The sequence below is a fragment of the Cannabis sativa genome, chromosome 1, assembly GCF_029168945.1.
Source record: "Cannabis sativa cultivar Pink pepper isolate KNU-18-1 chromosome 1, ASM2916894v1, whole genome shotgun sequence".
NCBI classification, from domain to species: Eukaryota; Viridiplantae; Streptophyta; class Magnoliopsida; order Rosales; family Cannabaceae; genus Cannabis; species Cannabis sativa.
The window spans coordinates 55,461,616-55,478,649 of NC_083601.1; the positions used below are offsets into that span (position 1 = coordinate 55,461,616).

The window sequence follows — 17,034 nt, forward strand, 5'->3', positions numbered from 1 at the left end:
TACCAGATTGCTCATGCTAGCAAGTTATTTGGCTCTATTATTCCTGGGAGAGGGTTACGTCAAGGAGACCCCTTATCCTCTTATTTGTTCATTATTTGCACAGAAGGCTTCTCGGCATTACTGAAGCATTATGAGCACAGACAACAGTTAAGAGGCATTCAAATTGCTCGTGGGGCTCCAACTGCATCCCATATGTTTTTTGCAAATGGTAGCTACATATTTTGCAGAGCTAATGAGAGAGCAGCTTCCAATGTGCAATCATTGCTGAATGTGTCCGAGCAAGCTTTGGGACAAAAGATAAATCCTAACAAGTCATCAATCTTTTTTAGCCGAAATACTGATGTTCATACAAGAGACGTCATTTGTGGTGATATGGGAATACATGAGGCTGATGACCATGGCACTTACTTAGGCCTTCCGAATATAATAGGCTTGAAAAAGTCAGCAATCCTCGAGTTTTTGAAAGAGAAAGTGCAGAAGCGTATTCAGTCCTGGGATGGTAAACTTCTGTCAAAGGCGGGTAAAGAAATACTGCTGAAAACTATTGTCCAAGCTCTCCCCACCTATGCAATGAGCGTCTTTCTGTTACCAATTGAAACAAGTAAAGAGATGGAACGTGCTATGTGCAAATACTGGTGGAGTTCTTCTTCCAAAAAGGATAAGAATATTCATTGGATGAGTTGGGATCGTATATGCAAGCCTAAATTGCAAGGAGGTTTGGGTTTTCGCAATCTATATGATTTTAATGTTGATCTATTTGGAAAACAAGGTTGGAGATTGATGGTACAACCTCCCTCTCTTGTTATCCGGGTGTTTTAAGCCAAGTATTACCCCAATGGCTCCTTTCTTTCAGCTGAGATAGGTGGCAGCCCAAGTTTTGTGTGGAGAAGCATCATGGAAGCTCAACTACTGCTCAAAAAAGGAGCTGCAATTCGGGTATGTTCTGGTGCATCAGTTAATATTCTAAATGACCCTTGGTTGCCTGATATTTCAGACCCTTATGTGCACACTGTATGTGATTCCCTCCTCGACAAAAAGGTATCTCAGCTAATGTCCATAGACCAAGATCAATGGGATATGGATATACTCCATGACATCTTCAATGAGAGAGATATTAACTTAATTGTTAGTATCCCTATTCAAGTCACAGAGCCGGATATTTTGTACTGGAAGAAAGAAAACTTAGGAAACTATTCTGTGAAGAGTGCTTATGCTATCATTCAAGAAGGGAAACAGCCGCTTGCAACACCTGACCTTTCAGGTTTCTGACGTAAGTGTTGGAATTTAAAAGTCCCTCCAAAGGTGAAGAACTTCTTATGGCAAGCCTCTACTAATTGCCTTCCCATGAAAACTCAGCTCCAAACAAAGCATGTGGCTGTCAATGCTATGTGTCCTTTCTGCAATCTCGAAAATGAAACTATAAACCACATTTTGGTCACATGTTCTTTCTCTAGAGCCTGCTGGACAGAGCTAGAACCAGGTATTTCTACTGATGTGGCTAGCACGTTTCCTAGTTGGCTCAATTGGATTTTCAAAAATTGGAGTGGAAGAAGTAGACAGCTGGTGGCTATGCTATGTTAGGCACTTTAGAAGAGTAGAAACGAACTGGTGTGGAATCAAAAGAATGTTGAAGTCAAGGATGTTGTAGTGTTGGCACAAACGGTTCTTAATCAATGGCTTTATGCTCAAGATAAAAATTTCGATTCATCTTTAGGATTACTTTTTCCTGAAGATGGTAATGAGCATTGGACCTTACCAAATGTTAATACGATTAAGATTAATACCGATGCTGCAATATTCTCTTCAACCAACTGTTACTGCTACTCTTGTGTTGCTAGATCTCATAATGGTACACTGTTGGAAGCCAAAGCCAAATGTGTAAGAGGAGTTGTCTCTCCTGAGGTTGTCGAAGCCATTGGTATACATGAAGCTTTGAGTTGGATTAAAGAAAAACAATAGAGTCGTGTGGAAGTAGAATCGGACTGCCTTGTTGCTATTCAATCTATCCGTAGCTCTTCTACCATGTTTTCTTATTTTGGTAGAATTATCACTAAATGCAAAAGGTTGTTGGATGAATTGAAAGATTGTTTTGTTTCTTTAAAGTTTGTTAAACGGTCTGCAAACAATGGAGCTCACTATTTAGCGAGATCCACTTGTTCTATTGCTGATCGTAGTTTGAGTTTGAGCAATGCTCCCTTGGAGTTCATTTCTGTATTGATGAACGATTTGATTATTTAATGAAGTTTATTCTTCTTTTATCAAAAAAAAATAAATAAATAAATAAAACACATTTGAGTAATCTTCAAGTTTATTTTCAAAATTATTGAGTTAATCATAAAACTATTGAATTGTAATCTAGAGTGTACAGTGAAATTTTTATTAATTGTTTTTTTTTCTATAACAATCTTTTGTTATTTGATTTTATAGTAATAAAAAATTAGTTGGAGGTAATACACCTTATGTATAAATGACAAATATTGTGATTTAAATATGTAACGTCATTATTGAAAATAAAATAAGAAAAAGGGTTCTTGATGTAGATTTTTCTTAAAATAATAGTTTTTGCGAAATTGGACAATCTCAAAATTTGGAGCAACTTATATACATATAGGAATAGAAGAATTCTCCTATATACAGTGTTTACTGTTTAGTTTTTTGTTTTTTTTTTTTTTTTTTTTTTTTTTGTAACATTACAATATTTTATAATAAATTGTAATTAATCCTATCTATTATATATGAAGAGAATGGACTCTCTCTTAGGGGTATTCATCCCATTCAATCTGTATTTTTTTTTGTCAAACAACATCCAATCCACATTAGGTGCGAATTATTTCAATCCGCATAACAATTTAAATCCAATCCAATCCAATCTCCAACAGTGCGGATTTGATCGATTATTTTGGATCGGTTGTTTTTTTTCATGATAAATTATATAACATTTCGTTAATTTTTTTTTTTAAAAAAAAAACTATTATTTCTTAATCTCCAATAATAATCTATTTTCATCTCTATTTATATACAAAAATAAAACCAATACACATATATGTACTCATCTTTAGATTTACACTAATATATAAATACTCATATTTAGATTTGCACTAATATATATGTATCCATTACTAAAATAAATAAGCTAATATATATTTAAATTTATGTGTATGTGTCTATATATGTAAATAAGAATATTTTTTTTTTTCGTGTTTTCTATTATAAAACAAATAAAATGTGCCAACTCAATATATTACTAAAAAATTAAAAAATTAAAAGTTTGTGTCTTTTTTGTAATATTACTAGAAAATTAATGTTTATTATATATTATAATATATATTATAATTTTTTAAAAATATATATAATTAAGTGCGCATTGGATTGGGTCGGTTATTTTTTGCGGATTTTAAATTTTTCAATCTTATCCAATCTGCATCAGTGTAGATATCTGCATTTTGCATATTGAATTAGATTGGATCGTGCGGACTGAATTGGATTAGATAGTTTGTGAACACCCCTAAACTACTAAATATATATATATATATGGGTGTGCTCTTAATGGGTATTACCCATAAACGGGTATTTAATTATTGACCATTAGATTTGATCAAATGGATAATATTTATTGTTATTAATTATTTTTTTAAAATTAATATTTTTTATTTTTACTTATTACATGATGATATGTCAGTCATTTTATTTTCAAACCTTATTCTTTTTATTTTATTCTTATTCCCGAATATAAAATAATTAAAAAAATATTAATTTATAAATATTCTCTCTTTCTCTCTTTCTTTCTGTTTCATTAGATATGAGTGATTTGTTTAAATCAAAGGCTTATTTTTTTTTCATGGGATGACACAATTATATTGTATTCTGAGTATTTGTTTGATTTAATGGTTTGAATTTTGCAGGAGCCTAAGCTTCTCCGAGTCCATGCAGAGCAAATTCGGAGGCAAATGTAAGAGGTTCCTGCTGATAATTACCGAGCTTTTATTGCTATTGATGAGGCCTTGCTCTCGATTCAAGGAGAAATATCTTCCATTGATAAGCATCTTGAATCTATGGTATAGTAGCTTCTTTATCTCAATTTTCTTTTGTAAAGATCTCCCTTTCCTCGATCTCTCATAGGCATGGGTAAAGGTAAGTATTCCTTAATTTTATTTTTTGATCTTGCTTCTACTCTTATTCTTGCTCTTGCTTTTATTAGATTTATGTGATATTTTCTTAATTTGTTAATCCTAGTTTTTGTGAATGGTTTGAACAATGTATTTGATCAAAGTTGAGCATGAGAAAGATTCTTAAACAATATTAGTTATGTTAGTTATATCCTATTAGGCTGTTAAGGTTAGTTAATTGTTTAACTAACTGGTTATTAATTAGTTGCTGATTTTCATCAGCCCTTGATGTATAAATACCTTAATTCTTCATTAATAAAATCATTCAGCTTTTTACTCTCAATAGTATTGTATCAGACATTTAAAACCTTTCTCTCTTCTTCTTCTTCGTTCCAAAAACTCTGTTCCACCATTGATATTCAACATGGTTTGAACCCGTGCTACTGGTTCTCGAAGTTCAGGCCAAAATCCCATGCCTCATACTTCCTTAACAATTCCAGCTGCTCCGACGAACGATGATCCGATCATCCCTCAAGTCTTTGCCATTTCTGGAGAAAACAACAACACCCAGAATCTTGTTTAACGTCCTGCCCATGAAGATAGCTCGAGTCCCTATTACCTCAGCTCCAGAGATCACCCTAGTTTAATCTTGGTTACTCCTCTCTTATTTGACAACAATTTCCAGGCCTGCAGACGTGATTTTGAGCTCTCTGTTGGTGCAAGAAACAAGACGGTGTTCCTCAAAGGCACATTACCAGAACCTCCGATTGAAGATCCCCTTCACCACCATTGGTTCCGCTGCAATCAAATGGTGATGTCTTGGATACTTCATTCCGTTACTCCTAAAATCAAGAGCAGTATAATGTTTCTTGACACTTCAGCTGCAATGTGGACTGAACTTCATGCCTGTTTCGATCAAGGTAATGGCCCTAGAACTTTTGAACTAAGAGAAACTCTCATCACTCTTCGACAAGGTGATGACTCTGTTAGTTCTAATTTTACAAAATTAAAGTGTATGTGGAATGAAATTCAGGAATTAAGACCTAGGATCCCTTGTACTTGTGCTGCCTCAATTGATAACCTAGCTTTCTTGAATCAAGAACAGGTCCTTCAATTTCTTACAGGGTTAAATGAATCCTTCTTCCCCGTTTGTGCACAAATACTCCTTATTGATCCTTTTCCTTCTTTTTCCAAAGTCTTCTCCATGGTTATCCATGAAGAACGACAAAGAAAGCTTAAAAATCCTAATTTTCCTTTTCTTGTATCTGTCCAAGAATCCACTCAAACCCCTGCAACTATTGCCCAAAACCCTTTTGCCTCAGCAGCTTCTACTAATCCTCGTCCCAACAAAAAGATGAGACCTTACTGTTCTAATTGTCACAAACCAGGACACTTATAAGAAAAATGTTTTTTTCTAATCGGGTTCCCTCCTGGTTATGGTGACAAAAAGAAACTTGAGGCACCATCTGTCCATAATGCTTAACCTTCAGCAGACCAATATGGCATTCTTGCTAATCTCACCAAGCAAGAAGAAATTCAAGCCATCATCTCTCTGCTAACTCAGAAACTGCAGCCTACAGATGCATCCAAGTCATTTGCATATGTTCCAAGCTTCAAATTTAACCTATTTAGTGTTTCTAGCTTTATCAATGATACATCTAACAGTATGCATTTTACATCTAAACTTTGTACATTACAGGATACTCAGAACAAGAAGATTGGGACAGCTAAACGCATAGGCAACCTCTATTTTTTGCTGCAATCTGTCCAATTTTCCAAATTATCATTTCCCTGTAAACAGAATATTAATACTTGTAATAGTGCCTATTCATGGCATTCTAGACTTGGACATCCTTCCTTGTCCACAACAAGATTACTGAATAAAAATTTACATTCTACTAATCAATCTTCCTTTGATTTGATACAGCTTGACATATGGGGTCCTTTCCATATTAATAGCATAGAAGGCTATAGATATTTTCTAACAATTGTGGATGACCACACCAGACATACTTGGGTTTATATGTTAAAATCCAAATCTGATGTGCAATACTTAATCCCACAATTCTATAACCTTGTCTTAACTCAATTTTCAAAACCTATCAAAGCTATAAGGTGTGATAATGCAAAAGAACTTAACATCAAGTCCTTTTATGTTCAAAAAGGTATTCAAGTATATAATTCTTGTGTTGAAAGACCTCAACAAAATAATATCAACACATATTAAATGTGGCTCGTGCCTTGGGCTTTCAATCTTTTATAGCCTTGACATATTGGCCATATCTTATCCAAACTGCTGTATACTTAATCAATCGAACACCTACCACCTTATTACAAAACTTAACACCTTATCAATTATTACATAATAAACCCCCTGCTTATGAACACTTAAGGAATTTTGGTTGTCTAGCATATGCCTCTTCTCTGCCTAGTACTAGACACAAATTCTCACCTAAGGCTCATGCATGCATTTTCATAGGCTACCCTAATGGAATGAAAGCCTACACTCTTCTCGACTTAGCAACTAACAAAATATTCCATTCTCGAGATGTTGTTTTCTATGAACAAATTTTTCCACTAAAAGGGTCCCTCAACACCCAGCAATTGGAAATTTTTTTTCCACAGCTCCTGTACCTACTTTCCCACATGCTGCTGAAACTACATCAAATCCTCCTACTGGACACAAAACAACAGCACCTATTATTTCTGCTTCTAAACCAGCAGACACACCAGCTGCAACACCATCAAACACACCAACTACTGATATCACACCAGTAATCATACCTGCTGCAGAATTCACACCAAGAAGAACATCACTGAAAATTCACCAAGCCGCCGCAAAGTCACCAAGAAGAACAACCGTTGCAACATCACCAAGAAGAAAAATAGTTGCTCAATCAACCAAACCAGACTTGTTTAATTTCCCCTAAAAATCCACCAAAGATAGGATCTGCAAACATCTAAATTCTCACAGCATCCACCACTTACCAAAGCAAGTAGAAAATCTCTTCCCCCTGCTCATCTTAAAGACTACATCTACCAGTCTTCTACTCATCATCCCTTGGTAAAATATTTGAATTAAGACAAGCTAAGTATTGCTTTTCGAAATTTTATTTTTCATGCTTATACCCAAAATTGAACCTACTAGTTTGAAACAAGCATCCAAATTTTCTCAATGGTTAAAAGCCATGGACAATGAATTTTTTGCACTCAAGAAAAATAACACCTGGTCTGTTGTCTCTTTACCACCAGCTTATCAACCAATTGGAAATAAATGGGTTTATAAAATCAAATATAATGAACAAGGTGAAATTGATAGGTACAAAGCTCGGCTTGTTGCCAAAGGGTATTCTCAACTACATGGCATTGATTACAGTGATACCTTTGCCCCAGTTGCAAAATTCAACACCCTTAAGCTTTTCTTAGCCTTGGCTGCTATTAACAACTGAACCCTTCACCAAATGGACATAGATAATACTTTTCTCCATGGAGAACTCAATGAAAAAGTTTACATGACACTCCCCAAAGGTTATGTCCATGAGGGGGAGTTACCTCCAAATCATGTTTGTCTCCTACATAAAAGCCTTTATGGTCTCAAACAGGCTTCTCGGCAGTGGTTTGCAAAATTAAGCACCACCTTGATTGAACATGGTTTTCACCAATCGGCCTATGATCACTCACTCTTTATCAAAAAATCCTCTACAAGTTTCCTTGCACTTTTAGTCTATGTCGATGACATAGTAATTGCAAGCACCAATGCTTCTGAAGCCACTTCCTTTAAGGCCTTTCTAAACTCAATATTTAAACTCAAAGACCTCGGCCACTTAAGATTCTTCCTTGGCCTTGAAATTGCAAGATCCAAAAGAGGCATTTCTGTTTCTCAAAGACATTTTACTCTGCAACTACTAAATGAAACTAGTCTCCTTGGCTCTGAGGCTGTTTCTACTCCCATGGATGCCAACCTTTCTCTAAGCAAAGACATTGGACTTCTTGTCAATGATGCTACATCTTACTGGAGTCTAATTGGTAAGGTTTTCTTCCTTACCATAACACGGCCTGATATTGCCTATGCCGTGAATAGACTCATCCAATATAATAGTGATCCTCGACAACCCCATCTCAAAGCTGCTTATCGGATCGTCCAATATCTCAAAGGCACTCTTGGACAAGGACTCATATTTTATTCCAACTATGCCTCACAGCTTCCTACAGAATGACTTCTCCAACTTTAAGCCTTCTCTGATGCAGATTTGGGCACCTGCCCTGATACACGCCGCTCTATTACTGGTTTTTGCATCTTCATTGGCCAATCCCTCATCTCTTGGAAGTCAAAGAAGCAATCTACAGTGTCTAAATTCTCTGCCGAAGCTGAGTACAAGTCCCTTGCCAATACAACTTGTGAGATCATGTGGCTTCACAACATCCTTACTGATTTCAGCATCTACACATCTCAACCAACAACCATTCATTGTGACAATCAAGCCGCCATCCATATATCTGAGAATGCAGTCTTTCATGAGCGCACCAAGCATGTTGACATAGACTGCCATATAGTTCGAGAACAAGTCAACAAAAATCGCATCAAGCTCTCCTATGTTCCCTCTCGGCACAATATTGCTGACATAATGACAAAAGTTCTATTCCCTACTCAATTCCAAACTTTTTTGTCCAAGATGAGTGTTTCCAATCTTTACACTCCATCTTGAGGGGGAGTCTTAAACAATATTAGTTATGTTAGTTATATCCTATTAGGCTGTTAAGAAGGTTGTTAAGGTTAGTTAATTGTTTAACTAACTGGTTATTAATTAGTTGTTGATTTCCATCAGTCCTTGATGTATAAATACCTTAATTCTTCATTAATAAAATCATTCAGCTTTTTACTCTCAATAACAAAGATTAATAGTTTTTGGTGTAGGTGTATTTTTTGGAAGTATTTTTTGTATTAAGTTTATACTCTGAAAGTTGTTGAATTTACATTGCAAGAAAACTGTTTGATAAAATGTCTCAAAGTTATTTGGTAGAAGCATGATTTTAATGGATTCTCTTTCAATTCTTTTTTTTTTTTGGCTACGAGTGATAAATTTATCTTCTTTTTCTGCTGGTTATTGTTATTTTGATCATCTTATAAGAAGATTAGGGATTCTAATCTATGTTTTAATGGTTCTCAAAGACTAATGTGCCATTTTCACAAAGCTTGAGTGGAGAATGGATAAGGAAGTTGAATTTAAGGGGTACCAAGATAGAAAATGGTGTAAGAATATACAGACATTCAATTCTATCATTCTTTTACTTTAGGCTAAATACATATTGCAGACAGGTTGCCAGCATGGGATACACCTAGTGGAATTCCTTACAACATTATCAACTTAGAACAAGGAAGGCCACACAACCCAAGTTGTCTCTAACTTCTTCTATGGGGAACCTTTTATATATGATGATAGGCCTTTACAAGATTGGTTAAAAAGATCATGAAACATTTTTTCTGTACTGAATTTGCTAACTTACGCAATACATCTTTGTTTTTATTGACAAAAGATATTGTTTGCAGCTTTTATGAATATTTGCTTAAACATTCTTAAACTTTTTATATATGTTCTGTCTCGTTTCTTTCTTTGCCGTCTGAAGACTTAAGCAACTCTACCAGTAATTTTTTCGTGCAGCAGCTTCCCTAGTCCTTTCCTGATCGACGAAGATAGTGGTTGTTTGGGGTTCCCATAGCGGTTCGCGGTTCACCGAGGTTCGTGGCTGTTCGGAGTTGATGACAGTTACTTTTTGATGGCGATTAGTGGTCGACGATGCTTCTTGGACTTGTGGTTGCCATTGAAGAGGTTGAAAATATTTGGGATTAATTTTCTTTTTATTTTTGTTGTTTTGGTCATGCTCATATATGGGTTTGTAGTCCTTTTTCTTAGCTATTTTGTTCATGCCTATCTTTGAATTTGTAGTCATTTCTGTTAAGATTTTATGTTTTTATTTTATTTTGAAATGCTTATTATTATTTCTATATTGAGTCTACTTTTTCTTATAACCACAATTCCTGCACAATATGAGAAAGTCAATGCTTCTTGTTCAATATCTTTTCAAATATTTTAGTTAATTATTTGTTTGTCTTGGTGTTCATTTTAGTCATTCTCAATATATATTAATGCATAAGATTATATAAATAGAATAATGGCCTACTATTACCCCAAAGCATTATGTATTTGTGCAAATTCTTTTTTTTTTTTTTGAACAAAAGGATAATTTTATTCAAAAGAACAGAACAATACACAACAAAGGCCGGAAGGGAAACCAACCGCCAGCAAAGAGAAAAAGAAAAGGCTACCAACTATTGAGTAACCTCAACACATATTGATCTTTCTTCTTTTGACTAGTACAAAAAAGCCCAAGAACTCTAGCCTTAACAACACTCTTAATCTCTTTGCTAAGTGAAGCAACTGAATTACAAACCATATTAAACAAGCAGTCATTTCTATTCTTCCACAGTAAATACAAGGCAGCAGCAGTAATGGCATTCATGATTTTAGAAGCTAAGTTAACTTTAGCTGGAAGAACCTGGTCATGAAGTTCTGAGATGTTTTTCGGCCAACGCATCTGCCCAGCCCATTTTTCTACAAACACAATGAGATTCCTTGTGAAGATGCATTCAAAAAATAGATGATTATGGGATTCCGGAGCATCATCACAGACCAAACACAGCCCTGAATGAATGGGAAAAAATCTGCTCAAGTGATCACGGGTGAGCAGGTTTTCATTTATGATTTGCCAAAACATGAACCTGTGTTTAGGAACAATATATTTATGCCAAACAGTAGCAGTATAGGGAGTTCTAATAGGTCCAATCAACTCATTATAAAACCTGTTCACTTTGAATTTATTACCTTTCACCGCCTGGTTCACCATGTTTGCATTCGTCACATTTCTAATCTTCAAAAGCTTCTTGAAGTACCAACTCAGGTCTGGTTTTATCGGGCAAGACCACGCGTCCTGATTCTTTAAGTAAATGGAGTTGATCCATTTCACCCAAAGATTATCTTGCTTGCTCAAAATCGCCCACAAGTGTTTGGCAACCCTCGCCATGTTCCATTTCTTCCCCTCTCTGAAACCAATACCACCGAACTGTTTAGGGAGACAAACTTTTTCCCATGATGGCATATGCAGCTTACTCCTATTACCATTCACACCCCAGAGAAAGTCACGACATTTTTTATCCACGGCTACCACAATTTTTTGGGGTAGAATAAATAGACTCATCCAAAAATTCTGGATCCCAAGCAAAACCGAATGAATTAATTGCGCACGGCCAGCAAAGGATAAATTCCTACTAGCCCACCCAATTAATTTCAAGCTAAGCTTATCCAAAATGACACCACAATCTTCGGCTCTCCACTTTGTTGGTCTAAGTTTCACACCCAAATAATTGAGCGGGAAAGACCCCTCTCTTCCATTTGAGTTATTTCCAAGATTGCATTCTTGATCTCCTCCTTGACGCCCCCCCCCCCCCAAAACAGATGTGGGACTTCTTTTTATTAGCTACTAACCCAGTCGCTTGGCTGAAATCTTGAAAAGCTTCATTGACTAACTCCACAGAATTCATATTTCCCTTACAAAAAATAATGAGATCGTCTGCAAAGCAAACGTTCGTTAATCTCAAGTTCTTACAAAGAGGATGGAAGCCAAATCCTTTTTTTTTCGAATAATGAGATAACAACCTAGACAAGTATTCCATAATCAAGACAAACACCAGGGGAGACAAAGGGTCCCCTTGGCGGAGACCTTTCTCACCTTTAAAGGAACCTTGAATTCTACCATTAAGCAAAAGGAAGTAAGTAGTACCTCTAAGACAAACAAGCAACCAATGAATGAATCTCGAGGGAAAGCATAAGCTGTTTAGGAGGTCTTCCACAAATTGCCAGTCGACAGTATCGTAGGCCTTACTCAAATCAATCTTCATTATGCACCGAGCATAAATGTTTTTCCTTGTGTATCCTTTAAGGAGATCTTGGAAAATCATAATGTTGTGGGCAAGCAAACGATTTTTGACGAAAGCTCCCTGGTTGTCATTCACAAGACTAGGAAGAACTTCTGTCAATCTAGAACAAATCATCTTGGAAATACATTTATACACAGTATTACAGCAAGCAATAGGCCTATAGTCACTAGCATCCTTTGGCTCTTGGGTCTTCAGGATAAGAGTGATGACTGCATCCTTCAGTGAGGTTGGCATAATGCCCTCCTCAAAGAAATTAAGAATAGCCGTAGAAACATCATGTCCAATATCCTTCCAAAGACTTTTAAAAAATCCAGAACTGAATCCATCTAGGCCAGGCTTTTCATTGAGTGAATTCCAAACATTGCCTGCTTCACATCTTTCTCTTTGAATGGTCTTATCAGTCTAAGTTGTTGCTCAATAGAAAGGACCGGCCCCTGATTAATACAATGTTTATCCAGCCTTTTAGTTGCAGAACTTTTCTTTCCCATAAAATTTCTGAAATGGTTAAGAAAATGCTCTACAACTTGGTTATAATCATCAACAATCATCCCATTCCTCTCAAAGGTAGTGATTCTATTTTCTAATCTTCTTTTCTTCAAAAAGGAGTGAAAATACCTGGTATTATCATCACCATTCTGTAACCAAGACACTTTACTCTGTTGCCGAAGAAAAACAGAGTATTGTTTCAAGGCTGCAACATACTCAAGACTTTTCACTTTCTCTTCTTGAAGCAGGATGTTGTTGTTCGGTTCTCTGGCTAGATTATCCTGAGCTAAGATAAACTCATCTTTGCAATGATTATATCGCTGCTCAATATCTCCTGCCTCCTCCCTATTGAACTTCTTCAAAATATGCTTCACTCTCAGTAATTTCTTCACTAAACCGGCAGTGTTCTTAGTATCAAAAGAATTGAACCAGCTGCTTAGAGTTCTCTCTCTGAATTTACTATGTAAAGCCCAGTGATTGCAGAATCTAAAAGGTCTCACACCCACACTACCGATTCTGTTGTTTTTGACAATGCAAAAGCTATGATCTGAAATGCACTCCCATTTAAAGCAAGCTTCATTGTCGGGGAAATGGTCCATCCAATCTTCATTAAGAAGAACTCTATCAAGCTTTGAGAAAATTCTAGACCCAAGATCATGCTTGGTAGACCAAGTGAAGTAAGATCCTGAGCTTTTGATCTCATCCACTTTGCCTAAAGCAAGCCAATTCTAAGCATCTTCAATGTCTTTAGCCAAGACTTGCTTACCTCCATTCCTATCTTGAAAACAGAACATCGCATTAAAGTCTCCAAGGATTAACCAAGGCTTATTAACCATCCCTATTCCTGCCAACTTCTCAAAAAGAGACCTCCTTTCCAAAGCCGAATTACTGCCATAGACTGCAGTGAAGTAAAATTCCTCCCCCAAGCCTATCACTTTCACCCTGCTGTGGACAAATTGGAAATCCTCCTCTATGATCTCAACATGAACAAATTTCGCTTGCCAAACCAGAATTATTCTTTTACTAATAACAGAACTCGAGTAGAACTCCCAGTTGGGAAAACTAGTAGTCACAACCTCTTTAACCTTGTCATGCTCTATTTTAGTTTCTAGAAGAGCACCAAGCCCTACTTTATTCTCTCTAAGCACATCCAAAACCGATCTCTGCTTATCCCTTTTATTCAGACCCCTACCATTCCATCCCATTATGTTGCAGACTTCCATAGGATATCAGTATTTTTTGTGACCAATTCTCCATCCCCCGTATCTCGCTAGAATCTCATACCCATTACTAGTGGCTGCCTCTCCCCCATTCCTAACAGCTTGTTTAGAACCTGTTTTACGAGGAGTAATCCATTTTGAATCATCAAAGTTGTTCCCAACTCTAACCTGCTTCTCATGAACACCATCAGCTATTGTTTCTGTTTGGCAGCCCCTATCATCCTTAGCTATCATTTCTGGCATTTCATCAACATTAGACACATTCTTCTCTACCATAGTATCCTTATTTTTTTGTTCACCAGCCCCTTTTTTCTTCCAAACAATCGGTCCCTTCTCCTTGTTACAGTTAGCAATAGTATGTCTAAGAAGACCACATGCCCCACACTTTGACGGAAGCCATTCATATTCAACAGTCTGTTCTGCAAGTTTCTTTCTCTCATTGATATATGCTATTGTTTTAGGTGGACAATCTGAAATCTCAATGTCCACTAAAACTCTAGCATATTTAATCATAGTTCTACTTAAAGTGACCTTGTCAACCATCATTGGTTTGCCAATGGTACTAACAAGCGCACTAAGATTGTTTCTACCGCAATATTGCAAACCAAGACGATTCAAGTGCACCCAAACAGGGACTGACTTAACCATTCTCTCAACATCCATATCTGCCGTCTAGGGTCTTAGAATAACAGGTTTTTTATCAAAGTGGATTATCCCTGTTTCTAGTATAAGGTCCCTTGTCACCTCATCTCTGAAACTAACAAGAGTGAAACCCGAATTCATTCGCGCAATCCTCTCAACCCCCAGATTACCCCAGATTCTTTTAATAAATCCCTCAAAAACCCTGAAAGGGGGGTTAGCCCCTAACACTAAACAGACAATCGAATTTTTCCACAGAGCAACTGTTGGGTTTTATGCCCTAAATAAAACTCATTTCAATATAATCAGATTTACTTATTAATATAGATCAGAAATAACATTTAATGTGGCATGGTTCACATGATTTATTTCATGATTATATGTACATAATGTATAAATTCATCTGAAACCCTTTTCACATACTTGATCCTATTTATTGTGCCGTCAACACATTGGAAAGTAAACATGACTATGTGAATAAATTTTCCTAGATTTATCAGACATAGGGTTTTACTGATATGATAATCTACAACAAGAGTTTACTTGCATTTGGAGAAATGCTATGTTCTTTCCAGAGCATTGGTTAAAGTAAAGCTCAGGTTGGATGCATGGAGTATGCATCAGAAGGGACCGATATTGAACTTTGACTTAGATTTAATTAAACTTACCGTAATATCTATTCAAGTCAATATCGCCTAGTTGATCCTAGATCAAATGTTCTTAATCCTGATATGATTAGGCTCTATCTCGAAAGGCTATTCGTGTTCTTTGATTTGTTAGTTAAGCCTACTTTTAGGTCAGGGTGATACGTACATTTTGGGAACACGGTAGTGCAATTGAGTGGGAGCGCTAACATAAACATGGAATCTATAGCTTCTATCTGGCGAATAGTAAGCAAAGGATGATCTCCTTCGAGCTTGACCAAACGAACATAAATGGTGGAGTACTCATTTCACATAAGCTGAAATATCATTTATACGGGGTCAAGTGTTTTAAGGAATAAATACATTGTAGGGTGTAACGGTAATTTAATCCCTTTACAGTGTAGATCATTCATATAGAGGATCATTGATCACATTAGGATTATAACAATGGATAACTAATGATGTGTCAATATGGTGGAACATATAGAGCATTCTATATACTGAGAGTGCAACTCTAAGTTCTATGCGTGGATTCAACGAAGAATTAATAAGTTAGTGAATTTTAGTGATAAATTCTTGATCTACTTATTGGAAGCTCGATTATATAGACCCATGGTCCCCGCACTAGTTGAGATAATATTGCTTGTAAGACTCATATAATTGGTTTTGATTAATCAATTATAATTCTCAAATTAGACTATGTCTATTTGTGAAATTTTCACTAAGTAAGGGCGAAATTGTAAAGAAAGAGTTTATAGGGGCATATTTGTTAATTATGATACTTTGTATGGTTCAATTAATAAATATGATAAATGACAATATTATTTAATAATTATTTATAGTTATTAAATAGTTAGAATTGGCATTTAAATGGTTGAATTAGAAAATTGGCGTTTTTGAGAAAATCAGATGCAGAAAAGGTAAAACTGCAAAATTGCAAAAAGTGAGGCCCAAATCCACTAGTATAGGGCCAGCCACTTTTGTAGGAAATTTAAACTGATATTTTCATTATTTTAATGCCAAATAATTCAAACCTAACCCTAGTGTAATGCTATAAATAGATAGTGAAGGCTTCAGGAAATTTACACTTAAATTTTCTATTTTTCCTTCAGAGAAAAACCTGAGCCTTCTCTCTCCCTATCTTTGGCTGAACCCACTCTCTCTCTCTTCCTCATTGAGATTTCGAAATTCTTTGTGTGAGAGTAGTGCCCACACACAGCAAGTGATACCTCAATCATAGTGAGGAAGATCGTGAAGAAAGACTTTCAGCAAGAAGGAGTTTCAGCATCAAAGATTCAAAGAAAGAGATCCAAGTTCAGATACTTATAATGCTACAAAAAGGAATCAAGGGCTAGATATCTGAACGGAAGGAGTCATTATGTTCCGCTGCACCCAATGTAAGGTTTCCTAAACTTTATATGTGTTTATTTCATCGTTTGAGAAAGTTCATATTTAGGGTGTTAATAAACATACTTGTGAGTAAATCTAAGATCCTGGTAAAATAAAATTCCAACAACTGGCCTCAGATCCATGGTAATTGATTTACTTGCAAGAAGTTTGGACTTTAAAACGATTGTTTGTTTGTTTTTGGATGGTATCATGTTGTATTGAGTGTTATTTGATGATTGATTGGTGTTTGTGAGTTTTCGTTAAAAATAATTGAATATCTGTTTCTGAAATTATTTTTATTGGATAGTATGGAAAAAATTAAGCAAGTTATTTTTTTACAGAACTCAATTTCGATTTAATTTGAATTAGTTATGATTTTTTGAAGATTCCGAAAAATCGGAGCTGTGCTGAAATTTTCCTACGATCGCGAAAACTGTCCGTACAGCTCACAATTTTTTCGTTTTTCTTCGTTTTTTCATGCTTTTTCATGGAATTAACTTCCGATTTTTTGTGTAGTTCTGTATTTATACTATTACTATTCCTAATTCAATTCTAAT

General features: G+C 35.8%; 2 protein-coding genes across 2 annotated transcripts; one reads left to right on the forward strand and one right to left on the reverse strand.

The window, feature by feature from the left end:
- Positions 1-4,121: 4,121 nt before the first annotated feature.
- LOC133035170 (uncharacterized) lies at positions 4,122-5,505 on the forward strand. Its single transcript, XM_061111009.1, has 3 exons — positions 4,122-4,131; positions 4,568-4,683; positions 4,792-5,505. The coding sequence occupies exons 1-3, from the start codon at positions 4,122-4,124 to the stop codon at positions 5,503-5,505; spliced, it is 840 nt and encodes a 279-aa protein (XP_060966992.1).
- Positions 5,506-10,427: 4,922 nt separating this feature from the next.
- On the reverse strand, positions 10,428-13,808 carry LOC133035175 (uncharacterized). The gene is made up of 5 exons (XM_061111018.1): positions 13,352-13,808; positions 12,465-13,297; positions 11,892-12,387; positions 11,648-11,732; positions 10,428-11,274 (listed from the first exon to the last, which is right to left on the reverse strand). Exons 1-5 carry the CDS (start codon positions 13,806-13,808, stop codon positions 10,428-10,430), a joined length of 2,718 nt encoding a protein of 905 aa, XP_060967001.1.
- Positions 13,809-17,034: the final 3,226 nt, after the last annotated feature.